General features: G+C 46.8%; 2 protein-coding genes across 12 annotated transcripts in view; one reads left to right on the top strand and one right to left on the bottom strand.

Annotated features, from left to right (window-relative positions):
- ADGRE3 (adhesion G protein-coupled receptor E3) overlaps positions 1–27405 on the bottom strand; it is a 105187-nt gene that overhangs the window by 64914 nt on the left and 12868 nt on the right. The window lies entirely within an intron of this gene.
- ZNF333 (zinc finger protein 333) lies at positions 642–27004 on the top strand. 11 transcript variants are annotated; one of them, XM_082454434.1, is made up of 13 exons: positions 833–966; positions 1151–1281; positions 3549–3592; positions 4674–4797; positions 5529–5627; positions 8976–9058; positions 12128–12244; positions 13460–13547; positions 20258–20346; positions 20947–21073; positions 21490–21585; positions 23260–23336; positions 23838–27004. In XM_082454434.1, the coding sequence occupies exons 3-13, from the start codon at positions 3590–3592 to the stop codon at positions 24933–24935; spliced, it is 2001 nt and encodes a 666-aa protein (XP_082310560.1). In that variant the 5' UTR covers positions 833–966; positions 1151–1281; positions 3549–3589; the 3' UTR covers positions 24936–27004. The 11 variants fall into 11 exon arrangements, with proteins under 11 accessions (XP_082310554.1, XP_082310555.1, XP_082310550.1 ...); XM_082454431.1 differs by having other exon boundaries at positions 865–970; XM_082454433.1 differs by having other exon boundaries at positions 883–970; positions 1105–1281.

The following is a 27405-nucleotide window of genomic DNA, read 5'->3' as shown; positions in this document are numbered from 1 at the left end:
AATACATCAATATGACAATGTGTTGAGTCAGTTTTATTGGAATGGATCAACCTCATCTCTCTCTCCACATCTTCCCTCCAATCCTCCACTTGTAGCACCCTTGCAGGAAAGGGCTTTGTAACCTTAGCACGTAGCAATCAACCGATGCTCTGTAGGTTACTTATTGAGAGAAATAATACACGCAGTACTTGAAATATAAACGATATCAGGGAACTGGTCACAGTGGTTGTTTCTGGGGAGGAAAACTTAGGGATGGAGGGAGATCCCCCATTGAACTTTTCCTATATGTATGTATTATCTGTACGACATAACAAATACATAATTTTAAAAAGAACAGTCAGATCTATCTATTGTCTTGAATAGATTTTCACATCTTATTTTTAGTGAGAAAGGCAAATTGTAGAAGTAGAATATATAATCTTATTTTTAGAAGAAATCAGAAATTCTGAACAAAAAAATCTCACTTATGGGTATGTTTTTGCAGGCCATTGGGTTAAGGCAAAGGAGAAAGGCAGGGCGGGGCAGGGTGGGGGGGAAGGAAGGGGGAGAAGAAAGTAGAACATCGAGCGTGCCAACGAGCCAGCGAGGCCCCGCCTCTATCCCGCCCACCAAGCCCAGGCCCTGCCCCAATCCCCGCCCATCGGGCTTCAGCTCCGTCCTTAGCCCCGACCAGTCGGCATACACCCCGCCCCAACCCCACTCTTTAGGTCCGGTCAGACCCCACCCCAGAGCTTAACCTCGCCCGCAGACCTGGGGAAGGAAACTAGAATTTTTCCTCCAAGGTTGGATGAAGGAGTCAACCTTTCCGCCACTGCCCGGAGGTCCTCTGGCCCTGAGGGCCGGTGCCCCGACCACTTCCGCTCCCGGCGGGCCTGACACCGGAAGCAGAAGTGCGCAGCGGCGGCGGATGGTGGCGGCTGTACTGGGCGCACGGCGCGCTGCGGTGGGAGTGTCTCCGGCCGGTCTGCAGGTGCGGCCAGGCCCCTCGGGAGGGCGGGGAGGGCTCGGCGGGCGCGGGGAGGGGCCGGAGGGCCTAGGACGGCAGCCCGGGCCGAGGTGCTTCCTCCCCGCGGTAACCCCGGGGCCGGGATGGGGCCCGCACAGCTCGGCTCTGCAGCCGGGCTCCCCCTGTCCGGTCTGTCGTCCTCAGGTACCCCTTGTTCGGGCCAACAGGACTGTCATCCGCCTATTGAAGGGGAAGCCACGAAGTAGAGCCCAGGTCCCGCAGCGAAGAAATGGTGACACCAGCCGGCCCCAGCACTCACCCGTCTTCCCCGATTTGTAGGGCTACCGTATCTCCCATATGCAGGATACCTGTTTATTAATAAATCACATTTTATTTCATATTACGTTTCAGGTTATCTAGCTCTGCAAATGGAAATTTAGGTCTGAGTCTACATGTGCAAACTGGTTTGAGTGACTTGGCATGTGAATTTAAAAAATGGAATGTACCCTCTATCGAGGGATGAATTAGTTGGTGACTGACAATTTGCACTTGCTTACATTAGGACCTGTTAACTTAGCTTTCTTTTCCTTTTCCTTTCCTTTTCCCTCCCTCCCTTCTAACTTTTACTTTGTATCAGTTTTCTTAACTGTAAGGGGAGCGTGTCCTAATAAAAGCTATTTCTCACTTATGTTACAAGTCTTATTAACATCAAAGAAAAGTAAGACTATTCAGTTCTTTTCAAGTTGGCTCCAGCCTGTAAATCGCCATAAGGCTTCAAAAGATGGGACTCCAGGAAAAAGAACATAAGCTTTTTTAGTACCGGGAATTGAAATTGAGTTGGCAGTAAATGGGATGTCTTTTTTAAATCATAGGGTTAAGACTCACTTCTAATGAGAAATGGGGAAAAAATGAATTCTGGAGGAAAATTAAGCATCAGATTTCAATTTGATGAGTGTGGTGTTTGTTTTTAGAGAGGATTCATGTCCCACCTTGTCTTTTTAGAAAGAATTAACGTTTCTTAAAGACAGCTGAAATCTAGTGTAGTGATTTTTGTTATATGAACAGGCATTTTAAGTCATTTTTATTTTTGACTTGTGGTGTTGTCTTATGTGTTTGTGTGTGTGTGTGAGTGTGCATGCGGGCACATGCCTTCTTAGTCTAACTATATTGAATTATTTTTGAGGAGTGTTGATTGTTTGGCACATTTTCATTGGGGGTGCCCTCAATGAACCGGGCCCTGTACAGGGGAAACAATATGACTGAAATAGATTTAGTGCTTGCCCCTGTGGAGGTTTTATTCTAGCTGGGAAGACAGATTTTAAATTAATCATGACAAAGGTGATGTAGAAACACAGAACAGGGGAACTTGAGGAGGAGATCAGCAAAAATATCTTAAATGGGACAAATGTTTGAACTTAAAAGATGAGTTGTATGTAGCTAGACATGGGTCAGGCTGTGGAGGCGGAGTGGGGAGGAGATTTGAAAGAATGGTGGATGCGTAATCCCTCAGGCAGTACAAAGCCTGGTGTATTCCAGGAGCTGAGAAAAGATAGGGAAAGCTAAAACACAGAAGACAAAGTACGGAATGGATGAGCCAGGAGGAGAGGCGGGCAGGGCCCTGAAGGCCATGGTAAACTGTGGACCTTGTTCTAAGGCCAATGGGAAGCCACTGAATCAGAGTTTTAAGTAGGGAGTAATATGATTTTGTTTGTGATTTAAACAAAACACCAACTCCTGGGTTGAGCATGGTGTTTAGGATGGACAAGAATGAATGCAAAGTCCACACATATAGCAGCTTGGGTTAGTTCAGGACTCAGATGATTGTGGAGTTGGAAAAGTTGGGGCTTGGTGGTGATCGTGGAATTGAAAAAGTTGGAATGTTTGAGATGCATAAGAGGTAGAACTGAGAGAATTTGGTGATCGATGTATTCTCTCTACCACATTATACAGAGTAGGACTTGGCAAACTGTGGCCTGTGGGCAAATCTGCCCCAGTGCTGTTTTCTATTAATAAGGTTTTATTGGAACATGTGTTTATGTGTTCCCTGTGGCTGTTTCTGTGCTATAACCACAGTTAAATAGTTGCCATACATGTAGGCCACAAATTTTAAGATATTTACTGTCTGGCCTTTTACAGAAAGTTTGCCAACCCCTAGTACATAAAGTACTTAGTACTTATCAAGTGCTGTTCTGGTGGCAGGATTTGGAGTCCTGAAAAAAGTGGACACAGGTCTATACTTCGAGAATTTACATCATGGTTGGAGAGAGGCAAACTTACCTATACAAATACATATTAAAAAATCGCAACTTGATAAGGGCAGTGGAGGAAAAGTAGAGGATGTTAGAGGTGTTTTGAGGAAGGATACGAGGAGAAATGATCCTTTTATTAGGTGACTGGAGCCAGTAGAAACGGTCAGGGCCTGTGGTGTGAAAGGTGGCTCGGGGCCCAATATGTTCCTTATTGAGATAATTTCCGGGTAAGCATGTTTCGCTTGGCCGCCCTGCTGGTGGTCCACAGAAATGGAATTACCTGGGCCAAAGCCCTGCTTGGTGTTCTGCTTCCACTCTCATTTCTTCTTTTACCTCCGTCTCTCTTATTGCAGGAAGGACACCTACTGAAACTTTAAACCCTGGCGCTGGTGTCATGGTGAGGGGGAAGGGGGGGTTAGGATGGTTGCGGGGTGGGGGGGGAATAATTATGTACTCTGGGCCCTGTCTCCTCTCTGCCTGCCTCCCAACTGAGGAAGAAAGAGGAGGGAAGTGTGGAACATCTTTAGCCCCGTCCCCAGGACCTGGAAACCTCTTTCAGTACATGACCTCCGGAGGGAACTGGTTTGGGTGGAGGGTTCCCAAAGCGACCCTGGGGTTCTGTGCCTAATTCCAGAGTGTGACTGCAGTGTGGGGCTCATTTAGAGCCGGCAGCAGCAGAGCTCCAGGGCCATCCCTGCCATCGCTTGTGAGACCTACCAAAAACACATGGCTCTATACAGTAAAATTAAAATTAATTAAAATCCAACAAAATTAAAACCTCAACTACTCAGTCACCCAAAGCACATTTCTCAAGTGCTCAGTAGCCGCACGTGCCAGTGGCTGCCTTTTTGGAAAGTGCAGACATAGAACATTCCCATCGTCACAGTGAGCTTTACCAGTCAGTGCTGTTCTAGAGAATTCTGAGATTAAAAGGCCATCAAGCTTCTCAGATGCAATGGAAGTCTTATTTTAACAGGCATAAAAAATGACTAAATGCTTATCTATGTCTTGGGCGGTGTCCTAGGGACTTCATGAAAATTAAAAGATCAAACCCAAACTTTTGATGTCTTAAATAAGGAGTTTAGGAAAAGCTCTGTAAAGCTGAGAAGAACAGGCTCTGCCATCACTGGTTAGTGGAGTGACAGAGAGCCAAAGCTTATACTTTTGGATCTGTCCAAATGTTGAAAGAAAGTCGATATTTTCTGCTGGCTGTACCATATGAGCTCTGTCCCAGCAACTCCTCAGTTCTGCCCTTGTAGCACAAAAACTGCCGTAGAGATAAACAAACGGGTGTGGCTGTGTGCCAGTAAAACTTTATTCAGACAAACAGGAGGCAGGCCGGGTTTGCTAAGCCCTGCTTTGGAGAGAACAGTCTCTGAATGTTCTTGCATTGGGTCTACCTTCCCCAGGGATAACCCCTCGTCCTGCAGAATGGTGAGGGTGGTCCTTGCTGAGCTGGAATATGTGTACTGTCTTAGGAATCAGTCACCTTGGAGGATGTGGCAGTGGGGCTCATCCAGGAGTGGGCGTTGCTGGATGACGCTCGGAGGAACCTGTGCAGATACGTGCTGCTGGACAACTGCAGGACCCTGGTCCCCCGGGGTAAGGCTGGTGCTACTCCGGTCCTTCCTGTATGCAAATGCTTTTTAAGCGCCTGCCACGTGACCACAGTGATGTAGTGTGGGTTTCCAGTTCATGGGCTTCCACAGGATAACAGCTCCATGCATTGCTTTTTTTTAAAAAAAATTATTTATTTATTTATTTATGGCTGTGTTGGGTCTTCGTTTCTGTGCGAGGGCTTTCTCTAGTTGCGGCAAGCGGGGGCCACTCTTCATCGCGGTGCGCGGGCCTCTCACCACCGCGGCTTCACTTGTTGCAGAGCACAGGCTCCAGACGCGCAGGCTCAGTAACTGTGGCTCACGGGCCCAGCTGCTCTGCGGCATGTGGGATCTTCCCAGACCAGGGCTCGAACCCGTGTCCCCTGCATTGGCAGGCGGACTCTCAACCACTGCGCCACCAGGGAAGCCCCCATGCATTGCTTTTACTTAATTCTCTCCATAGTCACTCGTGTGGGTCTCACTGACCTTGACCTTGGACTTCGGGACTTAGAGAACCACAGTTCCATGGGGCAGAGAGGGGAGCGTTTGTGGTTTGGGCCCTTGTGAAAGAACCTCACTGAGTTAATTAAAAACTGGATGTGATCACTTAGGTACCCCGTGTACTTGCTTGGGGTCAGGAGCTGAGGTCCAGGTGGAGGGCGGGCAGGCTGGGGAAGCATGCATTTTCCTCTGCAAACCCTCCCTTCCCTCAGCACGTACGTTTTTCTCCACCAGCAGGGACTCCACCCTGCAAAGCCTGTCTGGTCTCCCAGGTGGGGCCAAGAGAAGAGCTGAGGACAGCAGAACGAGGCATTCTCTGTGCCACGGGTGTGGGTGAGTACCAGGGGGCGTAGCATATTGTCACCCAACCAGACCGGGGTTGGAGGGTGGGTGCTGCTGGGAAGTGTCAGTCTGAGGGCATTTTTAAGGTTCTTTATTCTGAGGGGAAATAAGGTTGTTTGGGGTGAGTTCCTTTAGCTCTTCTTTTTTCACTTTTTAGCTCTCTTACTTTTTGTTGGTTTCAGAAAAAGATCTCTTCCAATTTCTCTTTTTTTTAAAAAAAATTTTAGATACGTACTGTAAAATTCACCCTTTTAAAGTGTACAATTCAGAGGTTTTTAGTATATCCATAGAGTTGTGCAACCATCACCACTATCTAGTTCCAGAACATTTCTATCACCTCAAAAAGAAACTGTACTTGTTAGCAGTCCCCCCCATACCCCTTCCTGCAGTCCCCAGCAACCACCGATTCACTTTTTGTCTATGTGGATTTGCCTGTTCTGGATATCTCATATAAATGGAATCATACGTCTGTATCTGTCTTCTTTCACTCAGCATCATGTTTTTGAGGTTCTTCCATGTAGTAGCATGAAATGCTTCATTCCTTTTTAAAGCTGAGTGATATTCCATTGTGTGGATGCACCACATTCTGTTCATCCATTCATCAGATGATGGCCATTGGCTTGTTTCCACTTTTTGGTGATTGGGAGTAGTGCTACTCTGAACATTCATGTATAAGAATTTATGTGGAGCAAACATCATTCTCAGTGGTGAAAAACTGAAAGCATTTCCTCTAAGATCAGGAACAAGACAAGGATGTCCACTCTCGCCCCTATTATTCAACACAGTTTTGGAAGTCCTAGCCACGGCAATCAGAGGAGAAAAAGAAATAAAAGGAATACAAATTGGAAAAGAAGAAGTAAAACTGTCACTGTTTGCAGATGACATGATACTATACATAGAGAATCCTAAAGATGCTACCACAAAACTACTAGAGCTAATCAATGAATTTGGTAAAGTTGCAGGATACAAAATTAATGCACAGAAATCTCTTGCATTCCTATACACGAATGATGAAAAATCTGAAAAAGAAATTAAGGAAACACTCCCATTTACCATTGCAACAAAAAGAATAAAATACCTAGGAATAAACCTACCTAAGGAGACAAAAGACCTGTATGCAGAAAACTATAAGACACTGATGAAATAAATTAAAGATGACACCAACAGATGGAGAGATATACCATGTTCTTGGATTGGAAGAATCAATATTGTGAAAATGACTATACTACCCAAAGCAATCTACAGATTCAATGCAATCCCTATCAAATTACCAATGGCATTTTTTACGGAACTAGAACAAAAAATCTTAAAATTTGTATGGAGACACAAAAGACCCCAAATAGCCAAAGCAGTCATGAGGGAAAAAAACGGAGCTGGACGAATCAGACTCCCTGACTTCAAACTATACTACAAAGCTACAGTAATCAAGACAATATGATACTGGCACAAAAACAGAAACATAGATCAATGGAACAAGATAGATAGCCCAGAGATAAACCCACGCACCTATGGTCAACTAATCTATGACAAAGGAGGCAAGGGTATACAATGGAGAAAAGACAGTCTCTTCAATAAGTGGTGCTGGGAAAACTGGACAGCTACATGTAAAAGAATGAAATCAGAACACTCCCTAACACCATACACAAAAATAAACGCAAAATGGATTCGAGACCTAAATGTAAGACTGGACACTATAAAACTCTTAGAGGAAAACATAGGAAGAACACTCTTTGACATAAATCACAGCAAGATCTTTTTTGATCCACCTCCTAGAGTAATGGAAATAAAAACAAAAATAAACAAATGGGACCTAGTGAAACCTCAAAGCTTTTGCACAGCTAAGGAAACCATAAATAAAACGAAAAGACAACCCTCAGAATGGGAGAAAATATTTGCAAATGAATCAACGGACAAAGGATTAATCTCCAAAATATATAAACAGCTCATGCAGCTCAATATTAAAGAAACAAACAACCCAGTCCAAAAATGGGCAGAAGACCTAAATAGACATTTCTCCAAAGAAGACATACAGATGGCCAAGAAGCACAAGAAAAGCTGCTCAACATCACTAATTATTAGAGAAATGCAAATCAAGATTACAATGAGGTATCACCTCACACCAGTTAGAATGGGCATCATCAGAAAATCTACAAACAACAAATGCTGGAGAGGGTGTGGAGAAAAGGGAACCCTCTTGCACTGTTGGTGGGAATGTAAATTGATACAGCCACTATGGAGAACAGTATGGAGGTTCCTTAAAAAACTAAAAATAGAATTACCGCATGATCCAGCAATCCCACTACTGGGCATATACCCAGAGAAAATCGTAATTCAAAAAGACACATGCACCGCAATATTCATTGCAGCACTATTTACAATGGCCAGGTCATGGAAGCAACCTAAATGGCCATCGACAGACAAATGGATAAAGAAGTTGTGGTACATATATACAATGGAATATTACTCAGCCATAAAAAGGAACGAAATTGAGTCATTTGCTGAGATGTGGATGGATCTAGAGACTGTCATACAGAGTGAAGTAAGTCAGAAAGAGAAAAACAAATATCGTATATTAACGCATGTATGTGGAACCTAGAAAAATGTTACAGATGAACCGGTTTGCAGGGCAGAAGTTGAGACACAGATGTAGAGAACAAACATATGGACACCAAGGGTTCTCCCCAGGGCCACCCACGCTGCCGGGAGGTGGGGATGGTGGTGTGCTGAATTGGGCGATTGGGATTGACATGTTTGTATAAAATTGATGACTAATAAGAACCTGCTGTATAAAAAAATAAATAAAATAAAATTCAAAAATTCAAAAAAAAAAGAATTTATGTGGATATGTTTTCATTTCTCTTGGGTATATACTTAGATGTGGAATTGCTGGGTCATTTTTAAAGCTTTTTGAAGAACTGCCAAACTGCTTTCTAGGATAGTCACATTATTTTACCTTACCACCAGTGGTGCATGAGGGTTCCAATTTCTCCATGTCAAACAAACAATTATTGTCCAATTCCTCTGTAAACCAAACATTTCTTTGTGTGTTCCTTGTCTAATTGCTTCTTACTTGTTTGCCGGATAGCACTGTCTGATAACATCACTTTCAATGTCCACGGATTCCTTTGCTGGGAAAAAGTCTCTCACTTCCACCTCATTCCCATCACTGCCCAATTCCTACTGTTTAGAGTCTCACTTTCTCACTGATACCTTCTTCCATTTCAGTACTGACCCAAGTTTAGGGTCAATATTAAAAAAAAAATACATGTTGTGTGTGTCAATATCATGCCACTACTTCTTTCTGAAAGAAGGTAATTTTTATTTTCCAATTCATTTTAGACTGGGAATCTCAACTTAGACCCAAAGAGTCTACTCCTCTGCAGGATATTTTGGAGGAAAATTCATCCCATGATTTGCAAATGGTAAGACTCACGGGTGATGATTCTTTACTCCCTCTCGTAGAAGAAGTTGAGGAATACGTGAGTTGGACACGCACACCAGGGCCAGGCAGATAGTTGAGCCAGGGCGTTTCCTCAAGGGCATGAAGTGTCTGGAGGGAGCATCCATGACCCACGAATTTGGGCAAATCCCACCTATCACTTAAGATTCTTTCTTCATAGAAAGTTCCCCTGAGTAAACATTTCCATCAGTGAGAGTCAGACATCGATTGTATGCAGTGTGATTTACTTTTCAACAGCGATCAGAAACACGCTGTCTGTTAGAGATGCCCCATGTAAGATCAGGATGTGAGAAAGCCTAGTGGTGGAGCCTGCAACATCCTGGAAGAACTCGACCTGTCTGAACAAGGCGCACCGTTGAAAATGCTGAAAACGTGCCCCTGACGAGGAGCGTCCCTGGGTGACCTTTTTGTCATCGTCCACCGCTTGTCAGGAGCAAACTCGCCCTGGAGGGAAGCCCCCTGATGATTTAACGTGGTGAGAAAGGCTCCTGGAGGAATTATAACTTGGATCTGAACAAGAGGACCTGCAGGAGAGAGGACCACTCTGATTGTAAAGAACGTGGGAAAGTTGTCAGGGGTCCCATACCCGTGGGGAGAGAAGTTGAGACCCCACACGGGAAGGAAGCCCTTGTCAAGGAGCGGATAGGCATTCAGAACCAGCTTGCACAGTATGGTGCGTGAGAAAATGCAGTCCTGCCATCCCGCCTTTGACCCTGAATTCCTGCCTTCCTAAACTACCGAGCCTCCAAGTTTGAGTTCCCATTCTTGGGGTTTTGAAGCTTAGGGTTAGAGCTAAGATTTGGATAGAGGGACATACAGAGCCCAGCTTCACCCCCAGGCTGGGCCTCTTTGTCCCAGAGCCAATGAGGTCTCTAGCTTCCCTCAATATGTGCCTCTCCACCTCTATCACGGATGGTGTCAGGCTCAGCGTGTCAGAGACACTGGCACAGTGCATGGGGTGGTGAGGCTGGGGTAGCAGAGACCCCTTTTCCATTCCTGTGCCCTGAGCACGCGGAGCCTCAACCCTGCACAGCCTCGTGTGGAGTGGGCTGCCAGGCAGCTGAAACTCTCGCCCCTGCATGGCTGGCATCAGACCGCAGGGCGGCCGAGCCCTCTCCTTAGTGCCCAGATCCTCCTTGTCCTTGGTTTACACTCTTGTTTCAGAAGAGAACGTCCTCCAGTAGCTGCTTGGGAAAGGGTGCTGGCTTTCTGAGACCTTAAGATCTGCAAATGTCTTACTGGAGCTGCTGGATCCCACGGGCCTCATCTGATGCTGTTGTTGCAGCAACCCCATTATAGAGTGTTCTGTGCGCCACTATAGAGCTCTCGATTGATGCCTGTTGAGTGAAGGCGTGAACAGATGGGTGCTGGTAGAGACAGCTCCAGGCCCCTACCGGCACCATGCCTCAATCAGCAGATGGACCGTGTGAGGGAGGGAGTACGGGCCATGAGGGACGGGTGTCCTCTGTGGTTTCTGTGGGCTCTTTCCTCTCAGTATGGGGTTCCAGCACTTTCCACAGAACTTCACTGCCAGCTCAGTAGTGAGTACTGAGTGTGGGAGAGGAGGGGCTTCTGCTGCATCTGGAAACACAGGCAGTCACAGAATGTTCTGAGTGGGCATAAGTGGTCCACTTCCTTCTATATAGAGGAATCCCACTACAGTTCCCTCTGTGTAGAGGAATCAAGCAGTTCATCCCTGAATATACCCCTAAGTGGTCCAGCATATGTGAGGCTGGGAGTCAAATCCAGGCCTGTCTCTAGAGACTGCCGTCTTAGCCACCAGGGTCTTCTGCTTGAGGATCGCACATCCTGATACTTGGTCGATGTGGCTGAACCTTTGGTTATCCCTTCTAGGCCATGTGGGTGTCACTGTCACCCCTTGTCGCAATCACTGGGGCCCCTTATGGCAGCTCTGAGGTCACGTGTGAATAAGTGCTGGTGGCCAGGGACAGACCAAGGCCCTGTAGCCGCAAAGAATGGGCATCTCCAGGCTCAGCCTTCCTACTGTCCCAGGGCCACCCATGCCACCTCTCCTGCACAACACCCAGCTCCTCGAGGCTGTGATTTCACCTCTTTTGTTTTCTGCTGGATCCACAGTGCCTGTACTAGCAGCACTCAATAAGTATGTGTTGAGCAAATAGGCGGAACTCCTCAAAACCTTCAAGAAGAGTGATCTGTGTCAGAATTATTCTGATTAAAACATTTGTCTCAAAATGGTACCCCCGGGATTTCAATTTACGGAGGTGACTGAGTGATGACATGGAGAGGCCAGTGACAGCGACTTACATTTCTTGAGAGGAGGGGGCTGGCCACGCCACACAGGGCCACACGAGGAAGCACCAGCATCAGTCAGGAGGCTGACAGGAGTGAGGGGAGACTCTAGGCCAGAGCCTTTATTGGTTTTCTATAGGAAAGGCAGAGGAGGGCAGGGTAAACAGCTTAGGATTGGTGAGTTTGAGTAATAATTCTGGGGGATCTTGAGGCACAGGGGCTGTCCCCAGTTGTCTGGTACCTGGCCTTGGTGATTTAGGGCAGGGGGAATGTTGGCTTGGTGTGTGAGAACTAGATAAAGGAGGTGGTTCGGAGTACGAGCTGTGGATCACAGGGGAGATGTAAACAACTGTGGCCATTCGTTTGGCCCTATGATTGATGGATGCCAGATAGACAAATATGGAATCTAAGAAAACATAGAATGAAGTTCATATTTAGCGCCAGGAGCTCCCAGCCTTTCTATAGAAACCTTTCTAGTAAAATATCTTGGAGCGCCTCCAAGGGCTTGTGGCCTAACCTCCAGACAGGGCCTCTCCAGAACCAGAAAGGGGTCAGGTCTGTCTCCAAGTCTCTGGCGTGATCAGTCCTCGTTGGTGGCAGGGGCCCACAGTGCAATAGGGGGAGTCACCAGGTCTGAAACTACCAGGCCCACGTTCCCCAAATTCTGATGGCACTAGCCCCAAACTTAGGGGTCTCTGAGGGTGAGAACGGCCTCCATACCGCCTCTGTCCTGCTCAGCACCCTCCGTGCCTTTTCCCAGGGGCTGGGGCTGGACCTGAGGATGCAGATCAAGCCCATGATGGGAGAGAGGGGGACACCTCTGACTCCAGGGGACCGGTCAGCTCTCCAGGAGTCACCTTGGTCTTCTGAAGACACAGTAAGCCTGGGAGGTGGTTTGCTGGGAGGGCCCCAGCCCCAGCCAGGAAAGCCTGGGGTTCAGGAGTTTTGTTAGGTGGGGAGGCAGGAGGGAGGGATGAATCTAGAGCCAACTGCCAACTGTTGGGGGAATTGGGAACATGCTGGAGGCCCAGGCTTACCTCCTGGTAGGAACTACTGGACACGCCGTGGCGTTTCTGCGTTGAATGTAAACATCCCTAGTGTGATGTCAGGCCCAGAGCAGTCCTAGGGGAGGGGCTAGCAACTAGGGTCCAGGCCCTGCCTCTCTGGGTCCAGCCTTTCTTCGTCCAGTCCTTCCACCCTCATTCCCACCGTGTCCATGGCCAGGAAACCGACAGGAATGAGTGGGTCCAGGGGCTGTGTGAAGGGTGACCAGGCCGGTAACCAAGCTCTTGGCTCAGGGCCTTGTGTTTTGGTGCTGAGGTGGAGAGAGTTACAGAGAAGGACACTTGCAGGTGTGCTGTGAGCCCCGCGCTGAGGAGAAGGGGCCTCCTCTCACCTGTCCCTGCCCATCACCTGCCCTGAGGGACCTGCCACATTTACTTCCCGTCCACCACCAAGTCCTACGAACTTGTCCTCCAAAATATAAACCTACCTCCGACTGCTCCTTCTGTCCCTGGTGCCACCACCCTGCCCAGAGCCACCGTTAGTTCTCCCGGACCCCCGGGAACTGCTCCTGACAGGCGCCTGCTGCCACTGGGCATCACCCTGGACACGGAGGCCAGAGGCATCCCTTAGAAATGCAAGTCAGTTCAAATACCCTTCCCAAGGGAGTGGCTGGCGGTATAGGAGAGTTCAGGTCCTTTCTCCCACAGCAGGGCTTCCCCTCCGGGAGAGTTTACTAACGTCCCCTCATTTGCAGGGGCCCACCTCTGCATCCTCCCTCTACCCCTCAATCTGCTGGCCAGCCACTGCCCCTCTTTGCTCCAGCATCTCCCCCACTACCGGAGGCTGCTCAGAGAAGGCCTCCCCTACCCAGGCCCCCTCTCTCCATCCCATCTTGGAGTTGAAATTCCACGACAGCGGTTAACTTTATACTGAAGAACTGTAAACCTGGACAAGGGAACAGGGCCTGTCCCTGTATGTTCAGTGTGTTCCCCAAAGCAGGGCCAGTCATGCCAATTCAGTCTGGGTGAGCAGGTGTGAGTGGACCCCACCGACTGTGTGACTAATATGTTCCTGTCACTCTGTGCAGGGGCTGAAGGTGGCTGTGCAGATTCAGAGGGTGGCCACGTCGGAGCCTGCGCCGCGCCTCCTCAACCTGTTGGGGGCTGGGGGTTCTGGTGAGTGAGAGCTGGGTGGAATTGACGGCCAGCGGGCCCCGCTCTGCTGCGTTGTGTCTGGGAACTTGCATCCGCCTTCTTTTCCTCTGACTGCAGTCGTTGCCATAGGGAGAGAATATATGAAGCTATATCTTATTATTTACATATGCAAGGGGAAAGGCACTTTCTAGGGATTGTGGGCTGGGATTCTTTTTTTGTTTTTTTTGGTCTCAGATCTTTCTGTTATGGAAGAGCAGTCCCCACTCAACTATGGCAAAGGCCAGACCTCTTTTGGGGCACGGTTAAAATCTCCACTGTGCAAGCCTGTTGATGCTGAACGTTACAGTTGAATTTACTATAAGTGGCACATGTTTGAACTGAGCTTTTAAAAAATGAGGTTAAAAGCCACATCTCCTGAGAAGTGGGGGAAAAAATTAATTCTGGAGGACAAATAACATCGTAGCTTGAACTGCAAGGCATTTGTTTCCTTCCATCTTGCCTTATTGTAAGAATAATAAATTTTGTTTATTAATCATATCATCCAGTCTTGCATTTGGAATCTGTATTATGGCACTGACAGGAAGTAATTCTTAGATTTGGGTTATATGTTGTTCTATATATTTTTGGTATGCCTTCTGGGCCAGGCTCTGCCATAATGTACTCGTTTTTTTAAAAAAAATTTTATTATAGTTAATTTACAATGTTGTGTTACTTTCTGCTGTACAGAAAAGTGAATCAGTTACATATATCCATATATCCACTCTTTTTTAGATTCTTTTCCCTTATAGGTCATTACAGAGTATTGAATAGAGTTCCCTGTGCTATACAGTAGGTCCTTATTAGTTATCTATTTTATATATAGTAGTGTGTATATGTCAATCCCAGTCTCCCAATTTATCCCTCCCCCCCCCCCTTTCCCTCCTGGTAACCATAAGGTTGTTTTCTACATCTGTGACTCTATTTCTGTTTTGTCAATAACTTCATTTGTACCATTTTTTTTTAGATTCCACATATAAGTGATATGATATTTGTCCTTCTCTGTCTGACTTAATTCACTTAGTATGACAATCTCTAGGTCTGTTCATGTTGCTGCAAATGGCATTATTTTGTTCCTTTTTTATGGCCGAGTAATATTCCATTGTATATATATATACCACATCTTCTTTATCCATTCCTCTGTCGATGGATATTTAGGTTGGTTCCATGTCCTGGCTATTGTAAATAGTGCTGCAGTGAACATTGGGGTGCATGTATCTTTTCGAATTATAGTTTTCTCTGGGTATATGCCCAGGAGCAGGATTGCAGGATCATATGGTAGCTCTATTTTTAGTTTTTTAAGGAAGCTCCATACTGTTCTCCATAGTGGTTGTATCAATTTACATTCCCACCAGCAGTGTAGGAGGGTTCCCTTTTCTCCACACCCTCTCCAGCATTAATCGTTTGTAGACTTTTTAATGATGGTTCTGACCTGTGTGAAATGATACTTCATTGTAGTTTTGATTTACATTTCTCTAATAATTAGTGATGTTGAGCATCTTTTCATGTGCTTTTTGGCCATCCGTGCCATAAAGTACTCTTGAAGTACTTGGTGTGCTCTGTGCTTCTGAAGTACTCCGGAAGGTACTCTTGAAGTACTCACCACTGTCATCCTGTGGTGAGATGGGCACTGGGAAACAATTGCAGACCAAACCCTGAGGCCCTCCCCCGTGGAGTTCACAGTCAGGCTCGGTGGTCAGATTTTTAAATGGAGACCGGAATGCAATGGAAGCATATAACAAGAGGGCTTTATCTTGCGGGGCAGAGAGGAGCTCTGGGAAGTTTAAGTTTAGACCAAGTGTCTCAACTGCAGCACTCCTGACACAGGGGCGGGATCTGTGTGGTGGGGGCCGGCCTGCGTGCTGTGGGATGTGTAGCAGCATCCCTGGCCTCCACTCACTAGCTGACAGTACCACCTCCCCCTGTATTCGTTTGCTAGGGCTCCCATAACAAAGTACCACAGGCTGGGTGGCTTAAACAACAGAGCTTCGCTTTTTCTCACAGTTTTGGAGGACAGAGGTCCAAGATCAAGATGCTGGCAGGGATGATTTCTCCTGAGGGCCGTGATCTGTTCCAGGCATCTTCTCTTTGGCTTGTTGATGTCCGTCTTCTTCCTGCATTTTCCCTCTGTATGTGTCCATGTCCAAATTTCCACCAATTACATTGGATTAGGACCCATCCTACTGACCTCACTTTAATTTAATGACCTCTGAAAAGACCCTATGTCCAAATATAAGTTATATTCTGAGATTCTAGGGGTTAGGACTTCAACATATGAGTTTTTGGAGGGACACAATTCAGCCCGTAACACCCTAGTCATGACGACCAAAGACGCCTTCAGGTGCTGTGGGTTGTCCCCCTCTGATGCATATGTTGACGCCGTAACCTCCCATGTGGCTGTATTGGAGACGGGGCCTTTAAGGAGGTTGTTAGGGTTAAATGAGGTCTTAAGGGTGGAGCCCTGATCCCATAGAACTGGTGTCCTTATAAGAACAGGAAGAGGAAAAGCAGAGTTCTCCACCATGTGAGGACACAGTGAGAAGGCAGATGTCTGCCAGCCAGGAACAGCATTCTCACCAGAGCTGGACCATGCTGGCACCCTGATCTCAGACTTCCAGCCTCCAGAACTGTGAGAAAGTAAATTTCTGTTGTTTAAGCCGCCCAGTCTGTGGTATTTTGTTACAGCTGCCCGAGCTAAGATACTAGACACTGCCACCTGACCCCTGGGGACAAGTGCTGGCTTAAGACCATAATAATTACTGTATCGTTTAGATGTTGGGCTGTTTGGAGGTTTGGGGAGAGGAGTTCAGGCCCAGGAATGGCATCTCTAAAGTCCACTGGGGATTGGGGAAGACGAGCCTGGTCTTTCAGCACCTGGGAGGAGGATGGGCCTCGGGACGACACGAGTGGTGGGTGGAGGCAGTTAGGAAAAGCATGGTGGTGGCCTAGACTTGGGGGTGAGTGTGGGGTAGGTGTGTCAGGGGTCCCTAAGACCACTCCCAGGTTTGACGATTTGCTAGGAGGACTCAGGACTTAGCTTACAGTTGTACTCATGGCTATGATTTATTCCAGTGAAGGGATGCAAAGCAAAATCAGCAAAGGGAAAAGGCTCATGGGGTGAAGTCTGGAGGAATTCAGGCACAAGCTTCTGGAGTCCTCTCCCAAGGGAGTCGCATGGGACACGCTTAATTCCTCCAGCAACAAGCTGTGACAACACGTGTGCAGTGTTATCTACAGGGAAGTTCATTAGAGACTCAGAGCCCAGGGTTTTCCCTGGGGGCTGTCATGTAGGCACCCTCTGCCCAGCACATACCTAAATTCCAGACTTCCAGAAGGAAAACAGGCATTCAGCATAAACCGCACTGTTTGTACAAACAGTTTAAGCAGAGAGTGAGCCCCTCTTATCAGTTAAGGTGGTAGGAACCCTCTCGAAATCCAAGTTCCCAGAGGCCAACTAAGGGTCAACCTTGCTGGCAGGCCTTGCTGAGGAGAGCAGTCAGGCCTGCTGTGTTAACTCTTGTCTGCAAGCAGGGAAGCTAGGAACCATGTAAGATGTACACAGGAGGTCGAGTTGAGATAGTTTGGTGAGTCATGTGTGCATGCGTTTACCAGACATTCCAGGGCATTTTTATGTGCCAAGCACGGTTGGGGGGTGAGGGTGTAGCAAAAGGAAAAGGACCCCAGGCTTGTTCTTCTGAAGCTGCCAGTCAATTGGGGGAGACGGAAGATAATCACCTAAGGAAGCAAAAAAAAAAAACAAAAAAAAAAACCTGGTTATAGATAGGTAAGGGCTGTGAAGAAAGGAGAGGGTCTTTTTAGAGAAAAGAAGGGTATTGGGGAGGAGAGACTCTCCGAAGGAGTGACATTTAAGTGGGTCCAAATGAGAAGGTATGATACAGGCGTTCCCCATAATGGGGACAGGATGGGAGGAAGGGGAATGGGGTGGGTGGAGGTGGGGAGGTGGGTGTAGAAATGTCATCACTGATTTTTTTTTTTTTGACTGATTGTTGTGGTCAGAGGGGGTGGGATTGCTCATCTGAGATCAGGGACATTGGAAGAAGGACAGGCTTTGAGAAGAAGGTGATGACATTCACCTTCACAGTTCTGACATTCACAGAAATTTCTGTCTCACAGTTCTGAGGTCAGAAGTCTGAAATTAAGGTGTTGGCAAGGCCATGCTTCCTGTGAAACCTGTAGGGAAATAATCTTTCTTGCCTCTTCCTAGCTTCTGGCGGTTGCTGTAAGCCTCGGTATTCCTTGGCTTGTGGATGCATCGCTCCCATCTCTGCCTGCGTTGCCACGTGGCTTTCTCCCCTGATTCGGTATCTCTTCTCCTCTTATAAGGACACCATTTGTATTGGATTAAGGGCCCTCTACTCCAACATAACTTTATCTTAACATCTGCAAAAACCCTATTTCCAAGTAAGGTCATATTCTGAGATACTGGGGGTTAGGACTTGTTATTTTTTTGGGGGACACAGTTCAACTCATAACAGTCTGCTCTCTGGACCCCCCAAATTCATATCCTCCTTACATGCAAAATACAGTCACATGATCCCAACATCCCCAAAGTTTTTACCCATTCCAGCATCAACTCTGTCTAAAATCTCATCTAGATATTGGCTCAAAATGTCCCAGATTTTATCATCTAAATAATCTAAATCAGGTATGGTGAGACTGGGGGTGTGGTCCATCCTGGGGGCATAATTCCTCTCCATCTGTAAATTGGTAAAACCAGAGAACAGGTTCTCTGCTTCCAAAATACAATGGTGGGGCAGGCATTGGATAGACATTCCTGTTCCCAAAGGGAGAGGAAACAAGGGTCCCGGGTCCCACGTAAGTTTGAAACCCAGCAGGGCAAGTTCAAAGCCTGAGAATGATCCTCTGTGGCTTGAATCTCTGTCCTCCGCCTGCTGGGGCAGCAGCCCCCCCCCCCCCAGCTCATTTTGGATGTTTCACTCGTATTCCCCCAGGTAGATGGGTGGAGATATCGGAGCCAATGGTTGGGTATATGGGTCTGGAGTGCAGATGTGAGAGTCAGCCTGGAGATTTGGGCCTTGTCAGGTAGTTGGGAATTGACGCCCAGAGCCGGGGACGGTGCCTTCCGAGGCGGAGACTACAAGGTGAGAGGAGGAAGGTGTGCGCCATGGGGACGCCAGCAAGTGATGGAGGAGGAGCCTACACAGGAAACCGGGAGGGAGGCTGGGGGGGTGGGCACTGAAGCCCAGGGGGGTGGGTTTTAAGATGGAGGGATTGGATGACTGAACATTTCAACTAGATCCCCACTCTGGATGGAGGTCACGGGTGATCCTAGTGAGGTGCTGGTCCTTGGAATGGTGATGTTGGGAAGTGAGTAGGAGGTGAGAAAATGGATACAGAGATTGCCCACGATGGGGAACAGAGAGCTAGAACAGTAGCTAGAGGGAAGGGTGGAGTATTACAGCTTGAATTGTGACTCCCCCCCAAAAAAGCTATATTGAAGTCCTAACCCTCAGTACCTGTGAATGTGACCTTATTTGGAAATAGGGTCCTTGTAGATGCCATCAAGTTAAGATGAGGTCATGATGGTGGGCCCTAATCTAATATGAATGGTGCCCTCGTAAGAAGGGGAAAATGCCATGTGAAGACAGGGACACACAGGGGGGAGGACAGCCATGTGATGACAGAGGCAGAGATTGGAGAGACACGCAGTTACAAGCCCAGGATTGACCTTCACCACCAGAAGCCAAGAAGAGGCAAGGAAGGACTCTACCCAGAGTCTCAGAGAGAGTGTGACCCTTCCCACACCTTGATTTTGGGCTTCTGGCCTCCAGAACTCTGAGAGAATACATTTCTGTTGCTTTAAGCCACCCAGTTGTGGTATTTTGTTACAGCAGCCCCGGGAAACTAATAACATGGGGTCAGGGATTGGACGTGATTCAGGTTTAATTACCAAGGGGAAAGGTCCCATCGAGAGGGGAGGTGAGGGTGCAGGGAGACAAGGGTTGGCTGGGGAATCACTTGCTCCTCTGTAACAGGCCAGAGTGAGGAGGCCTGGTGCGGATGAGGGATGTTATCGATTTGAAGGCAGGAAAGGAAGGACGCTGCTTCCTCCTCAGGCACACTCACAGGGAGGTGGCGGTTTCTCTGTCCCCTGCTTGTGGTAAGTCCTGGGGTGCTACCGGCCCTGCAGAGTCAGGGCAGAGGAAGGGGCCCAGCAGCTAGGGCGGAACAGCTGACCCAGGGCTGAATCAAGGGGGAGAAAGGGGTGCCCCAGAAACTTCAGAGTCTGTTGGTGAATTGAGACTGTGGCTCCAGAGATTTGGAACAGAGGAAACGTGTGTGTGCGTGCGTGCGTGCATGTGTGTCTGTGTGTATGTCTGTATATTTCTGTGTGTTTGTGTGTGTGTGCTTGTCAGTGTGGGTATGCGGATACTGTGTATGCGTGGTGTGTCTGTGTGTATATAAACATTTGTGTGCGTGTATGCATGCGTGTGTACTGGTGTGTGTGAGTGTACATGTGTGCCCAAGCAGCTGGGAGTGTGTGCAAGCATATGTGCATGCATCTCTCTGTGTGCATTACATGTGTGTGTCCCTGGGAGTGTGTGCACATGTGTGTGCACATGCGGTCATTCACAGGGTGGGCAGCCCTTGGCCCTGCAAGTGGGGTCACTGGGCCAGGCCCAGACCCTCATGGCTCCCCTCTTCTCCTGCAGCAGTGCCTGCTCAGGACCCCGCCTGGCTCCGGGAGGAGAGCACAGAGGAAGAAGCCGTGGCTCCTGGGACACTGAACATTTGTCTGCAGGTAAGTAACAAATACTTGTTCTTCTTGCTTTCCCTCCTTGTCCCCTTCCTCTGTCTGGGAGTTTCTTGACCCCAGAGGACTGGTCTCCAGGCTTCCAGGCACTGGGCCTCTAGCAGCGGGTGGGCAGTGACCCCACTCCCTCATTCAGGCCTTGCCCCGGTTATCAAGGGCCATGTTCAGCTGAATGTCAGGAGGTAAAGCAGGGCGAGGACGTGAGCTGTCCTTGTCTTATAGTCATCGTGGTCTCCCAAGAGCAAACAGCTGTCATTTACCAAACATTTTTCTCTTGCCTGTAACGCGATCAGGTCTGCTGGACCCTGGGGCTAGAGGGGAAGGGCTTCCCAGCTAGTTGTTAATAACTAACTCCTGTCATGAAGTTGAGGTCCTTTGCTGCCCCCCCTTGGGATGCTGTCATTTAGGGAGGGAAGAGTAGATGGAGAAGAGTTCTAGTTCTGAGGCCTGAGCTGAGAGACCTCAGAACTGTGTCTGAACATCCTCTACATGGAGGTGTCCCTTCCCCAGGCCTGCAAGCCCCCCACTGTCCTCTTGAGTATTGGTCGGGGTGGCCCCTGGCTGAGCAGGGACGGGTGTGCGTTTTAGGAACCAGTCACCTTTGCGGATGTGGCCGTGCTGTTCACACCGGAAGAATGGCTGTTTCTAGACTCTGCTCAGAGAAGCCTGTACAGAGACGTGATGCTGGAGAACTATAGGAACCTGGCCTCTGTGGGTAAGGCCAGCCTCGCCGCTTCATCCACACGCTTGCGCAGCTACTGTGGTTTCCCAGAACTGTGCTGGTTTCGGAAATCGAGAGGTGAAGAGACAGGCAGGTCCTGCCTTCATGGTGCTTATAGTCTAGTGGTTTCCTCTTGGAAATGAAGATCTGTCCATTGTTGCTCGTCTTCTCAAGTGTGTCCCTGAGCCAGGCGCCGGGTTTTGGGGACTGGAGAGTCCCACTGTCCTTCGGGACCCAGTGAGAGAGCTTGTACTTTGGTTCCTTAGTGAAAGAACTCGGCCGTGCCATCAGAATATAGGTGCGCCCATTTTGCTATTCCCATCTCCAGTGACCCTAAAGACGTCGGAATATCGGCTCCCGTTGCATGGCAGGCACAGTTGCTCATACCCTGCATCTTTTCCCACGAGCAGGAGATCAACTCTGCAAAGCCAGTACGTTTTCCCATTTGGAGCAAAGAGAAGAGCTGTGCGTCACTGAGAGAGGGATCTTCCCAGGAACCCACTTAGGTGAGCACCAGGCAGATTAGGGGTGCTTAGTGCCCTTGATGGGGAAGGATGTTGGGTTGAGCTCCCTCAGTAAATTCCACTTTCTTTCCTCTTTCCCTTCCCTTTTTATCTCTAATGCTTTACTCTGGCTTCATAGAAAGATTTATCCTACCTCCTTTTCACATTTAGCACTTCCATGTGTATATTTCATCCAGTTCCTCCCCACTGTATGTTCTTACTAATACTTTCTCTCAACATCAGTCCCAATCTTCATAGAATCCCTTCTTAGTAAATTATCTACTATTTCCATTCCTTTTTTCCCCCCTTAAATTCCATATATATGTGTTAGCATATGGTATTTATTTTTCTCTTTCTGACTTCCTTCACTCTGTATGACAGACTCTAGGTCCATCCACCTCACTACAAATATCTCAGTTTCATTTCTTTTTATGGCTGAGTAATATTCCATTGTATATATGTGCCACATCTTCTTTATCCATTCATCCGATTATGGACACTTAGGTTGCTTCCATGTCCTGGCTATTGTAAATAGAGCTGCAATGAACATTTTGGTACATGACTCTTTTTTTTTTTCTAAATGGAATCACGATATGTGGTCTTTTGTGACTGGCTTTTCTTTCTTTTTTTAAAAAATTTTTATTTATTTATTTATTTATTTATGGCTGTGTTGGGTCTTTGTTTCTGTGCGAGGGCTTTCTCCAGTTGCAGCAAATGGGGGCCACTCTTCATTGCATTGCGTGGGCCTCTATCGCGGCCTCTCTTGTTGCGGAGCACAGGCTCCAGACGCGCAGGCTCAGTAATTGTGGCTCACGGGCCTAGTCGCTCTGTGGCATGTGGGATCTTCCCAGACCAGGGCTCGAACCCGTGTCCCCTGCATTGGCAGGCAGACTCTCAACCACTGTGCCACCAGGGAAGCCCGGTACATGACTCTTTTTGAATTATGGTTTTCTCAGGGTATATGGCCAGTAGTGGGATTGCTGGGTCGTATGGTAATTCTATTTTTAGTTTTTTAAGGAACCTCCATACTGTTCTCCATAGTGGCTGTATCAATTTACATTCCCACCAACAGTGCAAGAGTGTTCCCTTTTCTCCACACCCTCTCCAGCATTTATTGTTTCTAGATTTTTTGATGATGGCCATTCTGATCAGTGTAAGATGATATCTCATCTAGTTTTGATTTGCATTTCTCTAATGATTAATGATGTTGAGCATTCTTTCATGTGTTTGTTGGCAATCTGTATATCTTCTTTGGAGAAATGTCCATTTAGGTCTTCTGCCCATTTTTGGATTGGGTTGTTTGTTTTTTTGTTATTGAGCTGCATGAGCTGCTTGTAAATTTTGGAATTAATCCTTTGTCAGTTGCTTCATTTGCAAATATTTTCTCCCATTCTGAGGGTTGTCTTTTGGTCTTGTTTATGGTTTCCTTTGCTGTGCAAAAGCTTTTAGGTTTCATTAGGTCCATCCCTTGTTCCTATGATTACGTGACTCCTCACATAGCCAAACACCTTAAAATTTTCCTTTACTCTCTGATACGTTCCTCTTATTCATAGTTTCTTCCCATATTTAGGATCAGTATTAAAAAAAAATCTGCATATGCCTAGCTTTTTTTGTCATCTTGATCCCACAGTTTCCTTCTCTGTGTGCTTAATAATTCCTCCCCTTAATTCATTCCAGAACCTCAACTTCAACCCCAAGACTCAATTCCTAACCAAGATATTTTTGCAGAGATTCCATCCATTGGCACGAAAAGGGTAAGGCATAAAGGGATTATTCTTGTTCCTCTACAGTAGGAAATGTCTGGGGTTGCTGTAGGTTAGAAACACAAGAAACCCAGAGAGAGATTCAAGGCAAGTGGTTCTCACCTAGGAGAAAGCAGTTTCTTGGGAGAGAGTCTGTGAATGTCATGAATTGGGGAAAAACTCTAAATGTAGATCAAGAAGTGGCTTTACAGAGTTCCCAAAGCTAACCATTTTCGTAAATCTGACACAGATGTAGAGCATTTAAAACTTAATTTAGCCTTACACAATTCAGAAAAAGTCTACATCTAAGAAGCCCCATGAAAGTAATGAAAATGATACTCTTTGTGGCAGAGTATCTGCTTGAAGGAACTCAGGGTAGAAATGGTACAGATACACTAAAATGGTAAAAGCTTCAGCTATAGGAATGTCTCTTTCCTATACTCAGTTCACTTCGGGGAGAATATCTGTGAATGCAATAAAGCCTCTGGTCTTCCCATTTTCCTCAATTGACAGGAGCAACCTCAGACTGGAGAAAAACTCTATAAATGCAATGTACTAGGGAAGCCTTTTAAAAGCATCAAACCACTTTTTCAGTACCAGAGAATTCCTGCAGGAGGGAACCCATGTGAATGCCGAGAGAGTGGAAAATCCTTCTTCCAGACCGCTCACCTAATCATGCCTGAGAAAATCCACAGCGGGGATAAAACCTATGCGTGTAACAAATGTGAAAAATCGTTCAGATACAGCTCCGATCTCATCAGGCACGAGAAGACTCACACTGCGGAGAAGTGCTTCGAGTGTCAGGAGTGCAGGCAGGCCTTCAAGTATTCCTCGAATCTGCGGCGGCACATGAGAACTCACACTGGAGAGAAACCCTTCGAGTGCAGTCAGTGTGGGAAAACCTTCACAAGGAACTTTAACCTGATCTTGCACCAGAGAAACCACACAGGCGAGAAGCCCTACGAATGTAAGGACTGTGGGAAAGCTTTCAACCAGCCGTCCTCTCTGAGGAGCCACATGAGAACTCACACTGGAGAGAAGCCTTTTGAATGTGGCCAGTGCGGGAAAGCCTTCAGGGAACACTCATCACTGAAGACACACCTGCGGACCCACACCAGAGAGAAACCGTACGAATGTAACCAGTGTGGGAAGCCCTTCCGGACGAGCACTCACCTGAATGTACATAAGAGGATCCACACAGGGGAGAAGCTTTATGAGTGCGCCACCTGCGGACAGGTCTTGAGTCGTCTCTCAACCCTTAAAAGTCACATGCGGACCCACACGGGAGAGAAGCCCTACGCGTGTCAGGAGTGTGGGCGAGCCTTCAGTGAGCCCTCATCCCTCAGGAAACACTCGAGGACCCACACCGGCAAGAAGCCCTATGCGTGTCAGGAGTGTGGGCGAGCCTTTGGCCAGTCTTCACACCTTATCGTACATGTGAGAACCCACACTGCAGGGAGACCGTACGAATGTAATCAGTGTGAGAAAGCCTTCAGGCACAGCTCTTCACTTACCGTGCATAAAAGGACTCACGCCGGGAGAGAAAACGTCAGGACTGGCAGCCTGCCTTTATCAGTGTCTCTTGCGTATGGTGGGCCCCATGCTGATTAACTTCCAATTTGTAAAAACATAAACATCCAAGGCTGTGATCATCTCTCATAGTACTCGTTAAGCGACATCCCATGTTTCAATGTATAATATTTTCATTTTGGTTTAATTCTTCATATTGTCTTAGCTTCTTTTACCACTTATTCTTTGACACATGAGTTAAATGGAATTAGGTTTTCAAATAAAAGTACATGGGTATATTTTTATAGAGGTATCATTGTAGTGAAATGCATAAATCTTAAGTGTACAGTTGGATGAGTTTGACAGATGTATACTTGTATGTAATCAATACTCCAGGCAGGATATAGACTGTTTCTGTCATTCTGAAAATTTCCTGCAGATATATGGGTGTTTCTTTTTAGTTGCCTTTTTGTTGTTGGTTTCTAATGTAATTACACTCTTAGCAGGGTTTGTGGTCTTTATGTTGTTGAATGTTAAGTATTTGTGGAGATTTGCTTTTAGGTCTAGTGTGGCATGTCCTGTTAATTGCCTACCAAAATTGCCCCTTCTTGCTTACAAAAGCACTTAGGTTTTTTTTGTTCAGATTGGGACTGTGCACTATATATATATATTTTTGTGGCTTAAAACAACAGAATTTTATTCTCTCACAGTTCTGGAGGGCAGAAGTTGAAATCAAGGTGTCTGCAGGGCCACACTCCCTCTAAATGCTCTAGGGGAGGATCCTTCCTTGCCTCTTCCAACTTTTGATGGCTCCAGGTGTTCCTTGGCTTGTGGCAGCATCACTCCCATCTCTGCCTCCGTTTTCAAATGGCCTTCTCCTCTGTGTTTCTGTGTCTTCTCCTCTTCTGTCTCTTATAAGGACACTTGTCATTGGATTTAGGGTCCACCCAGATATCCAGCATGGTCTCATCTTGAGATCTTTAATTACATCTGCAAAGACCCTTTTCCAAATCAGATCACATCCATAGTTTCCAGGTGGACATATCTTTTGTGGGGGCATCATTCAAACCACAGCACCATCAGGGAATGTGCACTATTAAAACACCTCCATCTTCCTGTCCTTCTTGCTGCCAGGCGAGGCCACATCCTCCAGTCCTGGCCAGTATGAGACATCGCTGGGTATGAGTCCTGGGAAAGATGTTGCAAAGGAGTGGTTTCATTTAGCCAGATCCCTCTCCTTCTTGCCTTCTGTACAAGCAGACACCGTGTCCAGGGCTACAGGAGCCATCCTGTGACCATGAGGGCAAAAGCCACAGGCTAAAGAGAGTGTGACCAGAAGTCACAACCATCCTGGTTCCCCAGTTGGTGTCCTTGTATGGCTGTACCAGCCCTGGATTGTTTATTTCTGGTCATTCTGTTACACGAATAAGATGTACTTCTTACTGGTACATGACATTGTCTTTTTTGGGGAGAGTCTGGGGGAAGGCAGGGATGGGTTTATTATGGCTGAATGCAGTCTCTAACTGATGCACTTAGTATATGGTCAATTTTTATAAATGCTTCGTGGGTAGTTGAAATCAATGTATTCTTCATATATCCACTAGATGGAGCATATTATGTGTGTTTGAAAGTCTTTTACACATTTTAAAATATTGGTCTCTGTCTTAGCTCAGGCTGCTATAACAAAAATACTGTTGACTGAGTAACGTATAAACAACAGAAATTTACTTCTCACAGTTCTGGAGGCTGGAAGTCGAAGATCAAGGCTGGTAGATTTGACGTCTGGTGAGGGCCCACTTCCTGGTTCATAGATGGCCATATTCTCGCTGTGTCCTCATGTGACAGAAGGGGAGCAAGAGAGCTCTCTGGGGTCTGTTTTATAAGGGCACTGATCCCATTCATGAAGGCTCCATCCACATGACCTAGTTACCTCCCAAGGGCCCCACCTCTTAATACCATCCTCTTGGGGCTGAGGCTTAAGCATGTGAATTTTGGGGAGCACAAACATTCAGTCCTTAGCAGTTTCTGATCTATCATGTACTGAGAAAGCTACATTAAACTCTCCCACCATAAGTATGGATTACTGAATAAGTCTTGTAATTCTGTCAATTTTAAGTTTCATATATTTTGAAGAAATGGAATTAAATGAAAAGATTTTTGACATTTTATAAGTTTCCAGATAATTGTTCCTTTTATTCTTATAGTGACCATCTTTCTCCCTAGCAATGAATATTCAACCATTCATCATCATACTAGCAAATAATTATTTAGTGCTTACTATTACTAGAGAGTAGCTACTACCCTAAACTTTGCATCTTTTAGGTTATTTAGTCCTCACAGTGAGACTTTCAGGAAGGTACTGGTTATTATCCCCAATTCACAGATGAGGAAACTGAGGCCTGGAAAGTTGAGGTGAGTTTACAGAGGTATGCAAGGTGGTAAGTGACGGAGTCTGGCTCTCTCTACAGAGCTTCACCCCAGGGGGCCATTCTCCATTTTAACCTGTACTCACATGATTCTATTTTTGTGTTTTAAAGTTCTTTAATTGAGGCATATCTTAGGTAAAATTTCA

This window comes from Balaenoptera physalus (genome assembly GCF_965194825.1).
Source record: "Balaenoptera physalus genome assembly, chromosome: 3".
In the NCBI taxonomy this organism is placed as follows: Eukaryota; Metazoa; Chordata; class Mammalia; order Artiodactyla; family Balaenopteridae; genus Balaenoptera; species Balaenoptera physalus.
This window is presented reverse-complemented; position numbering and strand designations above follow the sequence as displayed.